General features: G+C 33.9%; 2 protein-coding genes across 2 annotated transcripts in view; one reads left to right on the plus strand and one right to left on the minus strand.

Moving 5' to 3' along the window:
* Positions 1 to 1600: 1600 nt before the first annotated feature.
* LOC141480271 (uncharacterized) lies at positions 1601 to 3907 on the minus strand. Its single transcript, XM_074170180.1, has 2 exons — positions 3481 to 3907; positions 1601 to 2375 (listed from the first exon to the last, which is right to left on the minus strand). The coding sequence occupies exons 1-2, from the start codon at positions 3662 to 3664 to the stop codon at positions 1738 to 1740; spliced, it is 822 nt and encodes a 273-aa protein (XP_074026281.1). The 5' UTR covers positions 3665 to 3907; the 3' UTR covers positions 1601 to 1737.
* A 5589-nt stretch (positions 3908 to 9496) lies between these two features.
* Positions 9497 to 13600, plus strand: part of LOC111516184 (5-hydroxytryptamine receptor) — a 616569-nt gene continuing 612465 nt past the window's right edge. Inside the window, exon 1 of the mRNA XM_074170181.1 lies at positions 9497 to 9639. The gene's annotated coding sequence lies outside the window, so the exon portion shown is untranslated. The remainder of the gene's footprint in view (positions 9640 to 13600) is intronic.

The following is a 13600-nucleotide window of genomic DNA, read 5'->3' on the forward strand; positions in this document are numbered from 1 at the left end:
GTGATACACAAGCCAAACAGTTTGAAAATTCAAATAGGCCCCCAGATTCATTTTAACGAAGTATCATTCATCTAGAGACAGAATTCCCTTATCATTTCTACAATTTATGTGCCATATGATTGCACAGGAAATCATCTCAAAACAATGTTTTCAAAAATCAACATTTCTCACCCTTGTGATAATTTAACTCAGTATTGTTTATTTTTCCTTTTCACAAGGCTAAGAATTTATTATACAGTTTCTGACCTGAATTGTATAATCTTACTTTACAAAATTTACGTTTATTTCAGAACCTTGTCTTATTTTTCATCAATTCCGCAACAGTTCACAGTCATCACAATCAGAGCTAATACAAATACAACTAGACCTGTAATAATTGAAGTGTCCACATATAATTTGAAAACTGAAATACTCCAACTTGACAGGACCAAACTGAAAAATACAGGGATCTTGATTGCCCAGAAGTACCCAGAGTACCAGAGTACCAGAGTACCAGAAAAGGAAATTCCTATACGGACAACTCAAACTAGCCAGAGAAAAAGGATCATCGGCAACTATAGTGAACGGTGTCTTGATAGTGAATGGTGAAAAATATACACATGAATATTTGATGAAGTCACCTGAAGAAGAAGAGGATATAGCATATGAACAAAAGAAGAATTCTATAAGTGTACCATCTACTCCAACACCCCAAAAAACAGATCTAGTACTACTCACCCCAACTGCAAAGGACATGGAGAAGAAAAAAATGAGTAAAGAGGTAAAGAGAGAGAAGAACTACTGATGAAGAAGACAGAAACCCTAGCCAAGTCACATCTTGTAACACACCCTGAGGAAAGAAAAAATTCAGCAAAATAATACCCATACTTTACTCTCTATTCAAACGTATGTATGTATTAGAAATTATTGATGATAATGGACCAGTATATTCGAGACTTTGAAGTAGATTCAGCTAGAACTTTCACCATAAATAACGCATGCGAGTGTAAAAATATATTAGAAGTGAACAATGAAAATAACAGTTTTACTTCATTACATAACAACATTAGAAGCATTGATAAAAACCTCGATGAGTTCAAAATATTTTTACAAAATGTAAACACTGACTTTGACTATGGCCGTTTTCACACTAGCCGACACGACCCCGACCCGACACCGACCCGACACCTACCCGATTTGATGCCGACCTGATAAAATCGGATGTGCTTTCACATCAGACAGACAGTCGGTGGCAGTAATTCGACGTAGCAGCTCTGTGTTTTATAAACGTGAAAAAATGGCTGACAGACGTTTGTATTTGTTATATTTGTTGCATTTAAGATCTAAGAGGCGGAAATACATGAGGAAGTATTGGGTCCACCCGATCATTAAAGTTCGGTATGTAGAAGGCGCATTCTACACTCTATTTGAGAAATTAGCTTCGGAGGAAAAAAAGTTTTTTAATTTTTTCCGAATGAGTAATGCTACATTTGATTACTTAGTTGTGAACTTGCGTGATTCTATCAAGAAAGAAGACACCAAATTCCGAATGGCAATACCACCTGAAGAAATGTTGTCAGTAACATTAAGGTAAGTGGATTGTAAATATTAGTTCAACATCTTATTTGATGAAAACTTAATTTATGCTTTCAGATTACAAAAATTCCCAAAAAAAGTTACCTATACTTATTACATTGCTACAATGGTACTGTATTTCTTAATCTATGGTAATATCAATATTTGAGTATCAGCTTAGGTTTAAGGCCAAGCAGAACTTCCCATTTCATCATTTCGGAGGTAGACGGAATTACCAGATGAAACAAAGTCGTGGGTGCTTGGATAGTTAAAAGTGGAAAGAGCAGCTGAGCTTGGACGTGATCGTTTGTCTTTTATAGATTTAATAGCCCCCAGAAATTCCATATGAAGATCAAGTAATTCAGATTCGTTAAAGTCACGTATGTATGGCTTAAACGAGAGCAGCATTAACTCGTGATCAGTAGGTACATGTGCAGGCTTTTTAATTTCAGATAGAATTTCTTGCTCAATGAAGTCAGGTTCCCGTCTTTTCAAGTTTTTTCCAGGAGGTCTATTTACTTTCTTCTTTTGGTTAATAGATACGTTAGCACATATTACTTGTGAATCATTTGGAAGAATCGCATGATCATTTACCTCGGTTTCTGAGGGAGATAGAGGTTGAATTTGTGTATCACTTTCATCTTCTGGTTGCACAGCCTGAGTCAAGTTGTTTATGGTGTCATCTTTTTGGATTGATTTCAGTAGGTATTGCAAGTGTTCGGCGTACATATAACTCTTTTTTGCAGCTTGTCCACTTTTTGTTTTTTGAGAACGTATGAAAGCATCCCTTATGTTTTCCCATTTCTTCATTATGACATCGCCTGAAACAAGAATCATTTTGTAGTGTTATGCTTATCAAACAACTGTTTTGTTTTTCAAGCTGCGGGTAACAACTAGTTCTGTAATAATTTACCGTATTTATACCTGTATTATAGTTACATTTATTGTTACAGGTATCTGGCATCAGGAAACACATTGACAGATTTGCATTACACATTTAGGATTGGCATTTCTACATTAAGCAATATAATTAATATTGTATGCAGTAAAATATGGGACATATTTTGTGGCGAATACCTAAAAGAAATGAAACGGCAAGACTGGGAAGAAGTCGCAGACGAGTTTAAAAGAAAAGCAAATTTTCCAATGTGCCTAGGCGCGATAGACGGCAAGCACATTCGGATACAAAATTTTCCTCATGCTGGATCAGTGCATTTTAACTATAAAAAGTTTCATTCCATAGTACTGTTAGCTATTGTAGATGCTAACTACAAGTTTGTCTATGTTGATATCGGTGCATATGGTAAGGATTGTGACTCTTCCATTCTACAATGTACAGAATTTTGGAGAAAGTTAAGTCTTGGAGAACTAGACATTCCTCCGTCGAAGGGTCTTCCCCCAAAAGATATAAAAGTGCCACATGTTTTTCTTGGTGACAGTGCGTTTGCTATTCACGAACACATCTTGAAGGAGTTTTCAAGTAATAATATGAGTGTTAAGCAACGTGTTTTCAATTACAGACTACACCGAGCTCGCAGGTATGTTGAGTGTGCATTTGGCATCCTCAGCAACAAATGGAGGATCTTCCATAGACCTTTAAATGTTTCTAAACAGTTTTCCAAAAATATTGTCAAAGCTTGTGTGGTTTTACACAATATAGTTCGGTCGAGAGACGTGGGAGGACATGATGACGAAATGATAGTTCCAGGAACTCAATTCCAAAACCTAACCAGGAAGACGAAGGAAACAGGAAAAACCGGGAGAGGTGTTCGCACAACTTTTGCCAACTATTTTGTGAGTGATGAAGGCAAGTTACCTTGGCAGTTATCAAAAATCTAAGGCTATTATGAACTAATAGGATTCTCAACCAACAATGTACATAATGTACTAAACTAAAAAGGTACATTAAAAATTGTACGTACTTACCGACTTTTTTCTTTTCTTCCGTATTTAATGTGTCATATCCATCTTCTAGGTATTCAAATATTTCCTTCCAGCTCCTTTGACGAAGAATTTTATTTTTGTTTCCCTCATCACTTTTATCCCATAAACAAGGCTTTGATTCGACTAATTCAATCAGAGTTACTATGTCATACTTAAATACACTCATTTTAAAAACACTTCAGAACGAAGAACGAACAAACAACTAACAACCGGTGGCTAAATTATCGGGCCGATAGTAGTGGGGCAGGTGGTGCCCGCCGACATGGCGGCACCGATACCGACCCGACGCCGACATTTCGTCTAGTCTGAAAGCGCTCCCTTGTATTAAATGCTATGTTTACTCCAGTGTTGTCGGGCCGATGTCGGGCCGATATCGTGTCGGTGGTGTGTCGGCTAGTGTGAAAACGGCCTATCTTGTATTAATAGAAACCAGGAGAATCTTAAACACCAATTTATACAATATACCAGGTTACAATACGATTTACAATGAAGGTAATTATAATCAAAATGATGGGACAACAATTTGTATAAAAAACAAGTATGTATTCGATTTTGATATTATTGAAATGGAGCACATAAAATTTTTAAAAACAATTATTGAATTTGTAAAAAAATCTATATTCGTGACAGCATGCTATAAATCACCATCTTCCGACAGAGGTGATCTCATTCGTATATTCTCCAGAAATACTTTGAAAATAATCAAATCGAAACAGAAAGTTACTATATATTCATCGGCGATAAGAATACAAATCTTCTCAAAAATAATGAAAATAAATTTGAATATTTAAGTACTCTAAATGAATGAATATGGATATAATTCCACTATCAATGAGCCAACAAGAGTAAACTCATGTCTCGACCATATTTTTATTAAATCAAAATCAAATATAACAGATACGATTATACCCCTCATAGTGAAAACAAATATAATAGACCACTCAACGACAATACTACAAATAGTTACAAAAAGCACACATAACAATGAATCTAACAGCAAATATATTCCATACATAAATTATAAGAAATTATACAAAAAGTTAGAAGACACAAATTGGGAAAACGTATACCTGATCCAAGATCCAAATATAGAACTGAATAACTTCATCACTACAATTTTGAGCATTTTAAATAGTTGTACCAATCTGAAGAAGAGATTTAGAGAATATATCAAAATTGCACCATGGTTAACAAACTCTTTACTGAAAATGATTAACGAAAAATATTGTTTATTCAAAACTAGTCTCAAATACCCTGACAGCATTCTATTAAAAAACCGTTACAGAAGTTTGGGAAACAAAGTCATCAATTTGATAAAAATCACCAAGCAAAATTATTATAAGAACAAAATAGAATACAAAAAACAAGATACCAAACAACTATGGACTATTGTGAAAGAAATCACCGTCACGAAACCTGAATCAACCACAATTGGACCAATAAAAAATGATCAGGGAGTACAAACAACAGAGACATAGCCAATGAATTCCTCGATAATTTCGTAGATATTGGAAAGAAATTGGCAAATGTAATAATAAAAAATAATAACCTCGTTTCTCATCCAAACATTTTACCAAACTCTTTTGTCTTAAGCCTAAGTGATAAAAATGAAGTAAACGCTTTAATCTGCGACCTTAAAAACAAAAAGGCGGTAGAAAAAGACGAAATTAAAGCAGAACTGCTAAAATCAATATCACATTATATACTAAATCCTTTAGTTTTTATTATTAATAAATGTATATTACTTGGTGTGTGGCCCGATTCATTCAAAACTGCAGTAGCGACTCTTATTCATAAAAAAGGAGATAAAACTGAAATCACAAATTATAGACCAATCTCGTTTATCATCTATCAAACATTTTCGAAAAATTGCTAAAGAAAAGAATAAACTCATTTATAACCGAATACGAATTGATTTCAGATAGACAATTTGGCTTCAAAGAAAAAACCTCAACAGAAGACGCGATTCTTGAACTGACAGAATTGATACACAAATCCTTGGAGAAAGAAAACCTTCTTTGTGTCTATTTATAGACCTAACGAAGACTTTCGATTCTGTCGATCATCAACTACTCCTACAAACTTTAGAAAATAATGGTATCAGAGGAAACTGCCAAACGCTTTTTGAAAGTTATCTTCGAAATAGAATGCAAGTTGTGCGAATTGCAGATACAATTAGCAATCAAAAACAAATAGAATGTGGAGTTCCACAGGTACGGTACTGGGTCCTCTGCTTTTCAATTTATATCTAAATGAATTATTCAATTTGGACAGCGTTGGGAAAATAATTGGATACGCAGACGATACTGCAATATTCTATGAGGCAGACACTTGGCTTGATTTGAAAAAGAACGTAGAAACAGACTTCCACTTGCTCAAAAAATGGTTTCAACAAAGGCTCCTGACAGTGAAGCTGCAATCTATCCAATGATTGTCCACGTGAAACTCTTGATGTCGGCGAACAAGGAAAACCAATAAAAATAGATTCCCTGAGAGAAATCAAATACTTGGGCGTCTACATAATATATAGAAACTTAAGGTGGGACTCTCACATAAAATATACAATAAAAAAACTGCAAACAATGCTTCACAACTTCCGTTTCTTGAAAAATTACTTACCTCACAAAGAAACTCAATTAATTATATAGTTCCATTTGAGATATGGTATAACAGCATGGGGATCAGCTCTGCGTGTACACCTCAATCCGTTAGAGGTATTACAAAGGAGATTCATGAAGTTGATTATGTCTAGAAATTCACGTTTCTCGTCAGATCTCCTGTATGAAGAGGGTGAAGTTATGAATATGAGACAATTATATTACTATTGTACAAACGTGAAGTATCATTTCAGCAAAAATAAAGCATCATCACGAAACCACGACTATAACACACGACATCTCGACCAACTAACATATCCTACTGTCGAAAAGTCAATTTCACAAAGACCATATTCTTTCATGGCAACTAAATTATACAGTGTCACCATTAAAGTGCGCATCATATGGTGAATTTTTTTTCGAAAAGTTTCAATGAAGTTTAACTTCGGCACTTGTTTGTGCTTTAAATTTAACTTGAAATGATGCGGACAACTGCGACCCACTGACGTTCAGTGTTTGTCAAATTCAACTTTTTTTTTGAAGAAAATTTAGAAAGTGCATTTCTAGATCGAATTTAACAAAAAGTTACTTGAAAAAGTTGTGTCTACGGCAATTTCATATCCATATGCCATTGCCGTTCCATTTGAAGAGAACGTTGCCTCATCTGTCCATAAAATTTTATACGGAAACAGTACATTTTCTTCTCTCTCTCCTTGAAACCAGAATGAAAACCCCAAACGGACATCAAAATCTCGTTCTTTTAATGTGTTAATAAATTTTGGTTTGTAAGGCCAAAATTTATTCTTAAATAAAATTTTTCTAACACTTTCTCTCTTGTGATCGGTATTTTTTATAATATCGGTTATGCTTGTGTGCCCGTATTCAATAACTTTTAAACAAGTATTAAGTTGGGCCTCCTCATCATATTTACTTGGAGTGTGCTTTTTCTTAAATTGATTTGCTACGGATCCTGTTTCTCTGAATTTCGACATCATCATGACATCATATCAATGCAATCATTCCGAAAACATCTCATCGCCTGGATTAATACGTTGCCACGCTTAAAAATCCATCAATATATTGATCTGAAAAACACTTATTATTTCTGAACACTCATTATTTCTAGATAAAATGTAAACCATGAATTTGAAAATATAATTTTATTTTTAAATATTAAATTCAATTTTATTGTAATACTCCATGATCTCAATACTCCTAGGCTTAAGTTGAATATACCCTTTTCCACACACATGGGAAACCCTTGTGGAATCTTCTTATATTTATTCATAATTACTCAATTGTTTTACTTGTATATGGAAACTTGCCGTCGAAATAAATATTATTATTATTATTATGTTGAAAATTTTTTCCTGAATGCCGTTCATTAAAAATGTTAGCTACTTGCCGGTATGGTGTATTCTCACCACATATTAAAAGTATTTCTATTCTTTCCTGAAGAGACATCATTATTGCAACAATAACTGTTAAAAATTTGACAAGTAAATCAACAACTTGACACTACCATAGCATGCATTTTGTTTGTCAAGACCTACTTAAAAATTTTATTCAACGTGATTAAGCATCCTTACGGCCCTAGTTAGTGTTTATAAATAATCTGTAAATACTGAATATTGAAATTTTAATGTAATTTCAACTCTAGTAATTTTATTAATACTTATTTCAGTTTTTGAGTTGTGTCTGCTTTTTCAAAATTGAAGGTACTGACGTTTGTTTAAGAAAATAGCCAAGTGATTGAAACTTTGCACCAGTCATGTTAAAATTTTTATAGCACATTTTTAATGTCTCTCTAAAAATGTCCGTATAAGTAAAAATTTATCAGAAAATTTGAACTTCGTGATGAGTTTGTTATGTATACATGAATTGAGGACAATTAACCTAACTTGTTTTTTAAAATGAAGGGGATATCTGTCAAAAATAAGCAAAACGTTAACTTTATCCTAGTTGCATAAAATTTGGCATATGGATATGAAATTGCCGTAGACACAACTGTTTCAAGTAACTTTTTGTTAAATTCGATCTAGAAATGCACTTTTTCAATTTTTTCAAAAAAAAAGTTGAATTTGACAAACACTGAACGTCAGTGGGTCGCAGTTGGCCGCATCATTTTAAGTTAAATTCAAAGTACAAACAAGTGCCGAAGTTAAACTTCATTGATACTTTTCTAAAAAAAAGTTTCCCATATGGTGCGCACTTTAATGGTGACACTGTATAACACCGTACCTCACAAAATAAAAAAATTCTTATTCCAAAAACGAATAATAAAACACATTCTCGAAAGAGGTAGACACTTTAAAAAAAATCTGTTAGAGTAAAATAAGTTAGTCTTAGTCAAATTCATCCCAAAGTTGTATCATACTGTATTGTAAGTAGCCTAATTTCATCCATATTGCCTAAAATTTTATCTATTTGTACATTAATATTTTATTCTTATAGAACGTGTAATATTTGTCTAAGGTTTCATCTATTTTTCTTACTTTTTGTTTATCTAGTATTCAATCGGCCTATTTTACCTCAAGCCGAAATATAATTTGCTTAACTATAACACCAAAATAACAAATTTAATAAAATGTTTTGTAGTTTCTACTCCATGAAGGCCATACTTACTTTTATACAAATATTTATGTACTTACATATTCTTTATAACATCTTGCGAAACAAGAGCTCTGCTCTTATCGCCAAACAAGTTTGTTCACATATTTTGTTTTAATTGTACTCTAATTTGTATACTTCGTGAATAAAGTTATTATTATCATATGAGATATTTATTGTGAGCTCCTCGTAGCAATGATGAAGTCAGATCATGGTCACATATTTTTTGATCGAACCTCGTACAGAGGTGCACGACAGCCCCTAGTCCGACATCCTCCTGCCCCGCCACATGCCAGCAAAAAAAAAATCTCGACCTGAAACATCAAAGAGGCCGTCGGGTGTCAATTTACTTGTGTTTACTTCTATACGGTGCTAAGGGTAACCTTAATTAAGTAACCTAATTAAGTTCTTTCCCACGGGTTAATTGTAATTGTGATTCCAAAATTTTTTCCAACCGTACTATAAAAGAATGTTTCATTGAACCATGTAGAAAACATGCCAAAATCCGTGAAAGACCATCGAAAAACTGGTACGTGTCAGGAAATTGCGAGAAGAAACAAACAATGATGTATCGGATTCCTTTCACCAAGCAGGAGAATAACATGAAGGTTGCCTTGTATCGGACAGATCTTCAGTGTCGGTGTTTTTAAGGGCTGCAATTCGAAGAAGTGACACCTTTCGTTCGTAGATTTCCACTTTGGTGGTTGGGAATATGAGCGACGCCTGCGTCACAGCGTCGGAACGTCTGCGAGAGCACCAGCCGCGCCGCTGGACTTGTAGATATTCGGCGGTCGTTTGAGGACTAGTCTCGTAGTGATATTGTTCCGCCGCGAATCTGACAGCAGTTCGTAGTTTATTTTCAAGTAGTTGTAGGTGTTTTCGGTTGTATCTTCAAAATGTGTTTTGTTATTTGATAGGTTACGTTTACGACGAGGTGAGTACCTTTGCAGATTACAGGTTACAGAGTGCTATTTTGATATAGGAAAAATATTTTGGAAAACTAGTTCTACCACCTACCAAGGGTCACTCCTCACAATTGAGAAATTTTTGACATATATTTTTTTTCAAACTGATTTCGAGTTTCGAACGGATTTTCCAGTTTGTGTTATAGAAACCTGATTGAGTTTGTGAACAGTTCATTACAGTTTTTAGATGAAAGGTCAGTTAATCTACTCTTAACATTTGCAAATTTTGATAAAGCTTGATTATCAAGGTTTTGAAACTACTGTCAAATGAGTAGGTCATACAATACTTATTTCGATTTTGAAATAATTTTCTTCTAACGGTAGGCATTGAAAATCAATTTGAAATCAATTCTCCCATCACCAAAATGAAAAAACAATTTGTGCAAAGCGTTCAAGTTGAAATAGCATGATGGAAATGTCCGTTTCAACTGAAAACTATTTTGAAAAAAATCCAGAAGTTTGAAAATTCAAAAATTGAATTTCAAAAACTACACCTCACGATTTCATCCCCACAAACTTCATTTGATGAATATATCACAACATGAATTGAAAGGGGTTATATTTTTAGGAGTGATTAACTTTCTTTTCCCAAAATATCACAACATGTTTAGCTAGCACAGTAGCTTCGTCAAGTGATTTGAATACTTCAAGTTGTTCTTAGATTACTATTTATATACTACAGGTAACCATAATTGAGACTACCTCCAAAACATTACCTGATCTCTACCTAAGGTACCTGGTCAATTATGATCACCTGAAGCATATCACCTCACAGGTACCTTAGGTAGAGGATCAGGTAATGCTTTGGAGGTAAGTTTGGGGGGATCAAGTAACGGCCGAATCAATTAGGAAAATAAAATTCTGCAATTGCTGCAAATTTCAAACACTCACCTTGAATGGAAATGTTTCTTGTAACCTCTATTTTCCCAAAACAGTTTTTAGAAAAACTGAAAGTTTTATATTTTGGTCGCAAATGTAGATGTTATTACTAATAATGCTTAGGATAATTTGTAGCCCCGTTCGAAGTATGAATATGAAAGTGGAAGACAGAAATCGCTCATTTTAGTTCAAAGTATGACAATTATTTTAATTCTCTACTTCTTGTTATAGTGAAAGTGAATAAAGAGTAAGTGAACGACTTTCATTTCGTGTATTTTTTGTTGCAGCTCAGCAACTGCACTGGTGTGAATTAAATTATCCTCCATGAATTCTGTTTATATAAGTAATCATTGAAAGCAATATTTTTTCACAACTAATACACAAAAGACAGAAGCAAGTATACAGGGCTATCAAAATTCAAGTCTATGAATGGGAATCTTGTAATCGGTGAGATAGTCCGGTCAAACTATACCAAAAAATAAGAGTAAAACTACCTAAATTCCAACCAAGCTGAAAATAAGTAACATTGTTCAAAATATGATCATAAATAGAATTTAGAAGTTCCCCATCTTTCCCCTGTTTGGAAAAAAAATTATTCGAGATCAAAGGTCCAAAAAATTTGTTTTTCCCAATTTTCAGCAACACGGTGAGTTTCATTATGAAAATATTCCGAACGAAACTGTAGACCATAAAATTATCTACAAAAAATTTTCCAATACTTTTTTTCCTACAAACCATCGTTTTTGATATATATATATATATATATATATATATATATATATATATATATATATATATACAGGGTGTTTCAGAATTCGACGGACAAACTTATACCACGTCATTCCTCTTGCAAAATGATTAAAAATGAGGTAGGACATGTGTGTCCGGAAATGAGCCGTTTCAGAAATACAGGGCGTTGAAGTTGCAAAATAAAAAGACCCTTTTCGTCGTAGCTCCCGGACTAAAAGGAATAAATTAATGAAACTCAGCAAATCGATTACGAGCTAGAATGTGCTTCCTCCAGTTATGTTTGCTTCAGTATCAGTAGCCAGTGGCGTTCCAGCGGGGTAATAGCTTATATTTCCCCCCTTATTTTTTACGCCACTGACTTTATATCCACAACCGTCTTTTTTTTGAATTCCTTGATCAATTTTTCGTAAAAACCAAATAAACATTCACTATGAAAAAACCAGTAGTTTTCGAGAAAAATTGAGTTGAACTGATACGTGCATTCTTATATGGGAATAATCGATTAAAATAATCGAAATTCCAAAACCAAAATTATTTGAACTCTTTTATGTTTTTACCATTAATTTAGCGCTTGCAAGTGATGGTAATTATTGTGGGTTTTCTATCATCGTACCAATTTTTGTTATGTTTAGCATATTGTAATGACAAATCATAACTCTTGAGGCTTATTTTCGTGCTTGTCAATAGATTTCATTGTTGAAATGTTTTCATTGTTCTCAGATCTTCGAGTGACTTTGTGATCTGAAAAAAAGTGACCCCAAATAAAATTTGCGATCATTCGGAATCTCGACTGAGTTAGGCTCCAATAATCCTAAAATAACACCATTATTCTGGATTTTGGGAAAATTATTTTTGTTCACAATTATCCTGTCTTTCCCATTCGTGAAATCACACTTCTCTTTGTAGAATCGTAAATATCTTGAAGAATATTCATTAATAAGAAAATGAAAAACATTCTCAAAGTATACAGTGTTTTCAAATTTTCACAGATGAAGCCGAAAAACAAAATTTTACCAGTAGACTCTAATTATACGCCTGAGAAAAAGAAATGTATTTGGAAGAAGTCAATTTATTTGAATAACCATCTGATAAGATCTTCGCTAACTCTAGTCAGTAAATGAAGTTTTTTAAATAAATGAAGAAATGGAAGTTGTCTATTTACAGCTAATTACATAACTCTTAGTTGGATGTCGGTACTCATAATTCATCTTTGAGTAGAAATATCATGTTCAAAATATACCTTCTCTACACATATTTTAGATAATGTGATAAGGAACAATACTGTTGAAATTCTAGAACAGTGAGTCATAAACACGAATTTCTTTTTGAAATTTACATTGAAAATTCAAATGTGCTTTTGAATAATAATGAGAACATCTGATGAATAATCAATAGGGTAATTGTTCGAAATTTTTTCCGTCAACACTTATACACGATCTGCAACGGCGCAACATAGAAAATCGCACTTTTTCAAATGATTCTAAATTTTCGGCAATCGTTATCGATGCAGCTTGAATGCGGGCGACCAATTCTTCTTGGCTTTTTGGTTCTGTTTCATAAACCAGTGACTTCATATGACCCCAAAGAAAATAGTCAACAGGATTCAAATCTGGTGATCTGGCAGGCCATTTGTGGGGTCCACCTCGACCAATCCAATTGTCACCGAATTTCCGATTTAGGTAATCTCTAGCAGCTAACGAAAAATGAACAGAAGCACCGTCGTGCTGAAACCACATTCCATTCCGGATATTCAGAGGAACATCTTCTAACAATTCCGGCAATACTTCTCCCAAGAAAGTGCTATAATTGTCCCCATTCAACTTATTTGGTGAAAGATAAGGACCAACTAAACGGTTTTCTACTAAGCCTGCCCAAACATTCAATGAAAATTTTGTTTGATGGCCATGAGGATGAATAGCAAAAGGATTTTCCTCGGCCCAAATATGGCTATTGCGAGAATTGAAAATACCTTCCCTTGTGAATTTTGCCTCATCAGTGTATAACACATGCTTGATAAATTCCTGATTATTCCTCCACATACTTAAAAACCATCGAGGAAATTCAATTCGATCTGGATAGTCCTCTGGTTTCAGTGCCTGAACTTTTCTCAGTCGATATGGGTATAACTGCTGTTCATGCAAAGTCCTCCAAACAGATGATGAAGACACATGCAGCACTCTAGCTATAGATCTACTACTTTCAGACGGATGTTCAGCAGCATAGTTAAATATCACCTCTTCTGTGATATAATTTCTTACAGTTCTCTGTATACCTGCATTCCTTCTGGTAATTAAAAAACTT

Source organism: Leptinotarsa decemlineata, unplaced genomic scaffold, assembly GCF_025532065.1.
Source record: "Leptinotarsa decemlineata unplaced genomic scaffold, Ldec_3_MD MMD2_P_RNA_scaffold_7, whole genome shotgun sequence".
Taxonomy (NCBI): Eukaryota; Metazoa; Arthropoda; class Insecta; order Coleoptera; family Chrysomelidae; genus Leptinotarsa; species Leptinotarsa decemlineata.

Bases quoted from the DNA above. Each gene is read 5' to 3' on its own strand.
- LOC141480271 (XM_074170180.1), bottom strand. From the start codon at position 3,664: ATGAGTGTATTTAAGTATGACATAGTAACTCTGATTGAATTAGTCGAA. The intron at 2,376-3,480 runs GTAAGTACGTAC...TTCTTGTTTCAG, and splicing joins GGAAGAAAAGAAAAAAGTCG to GCGATGTCATAATGAAGAAA.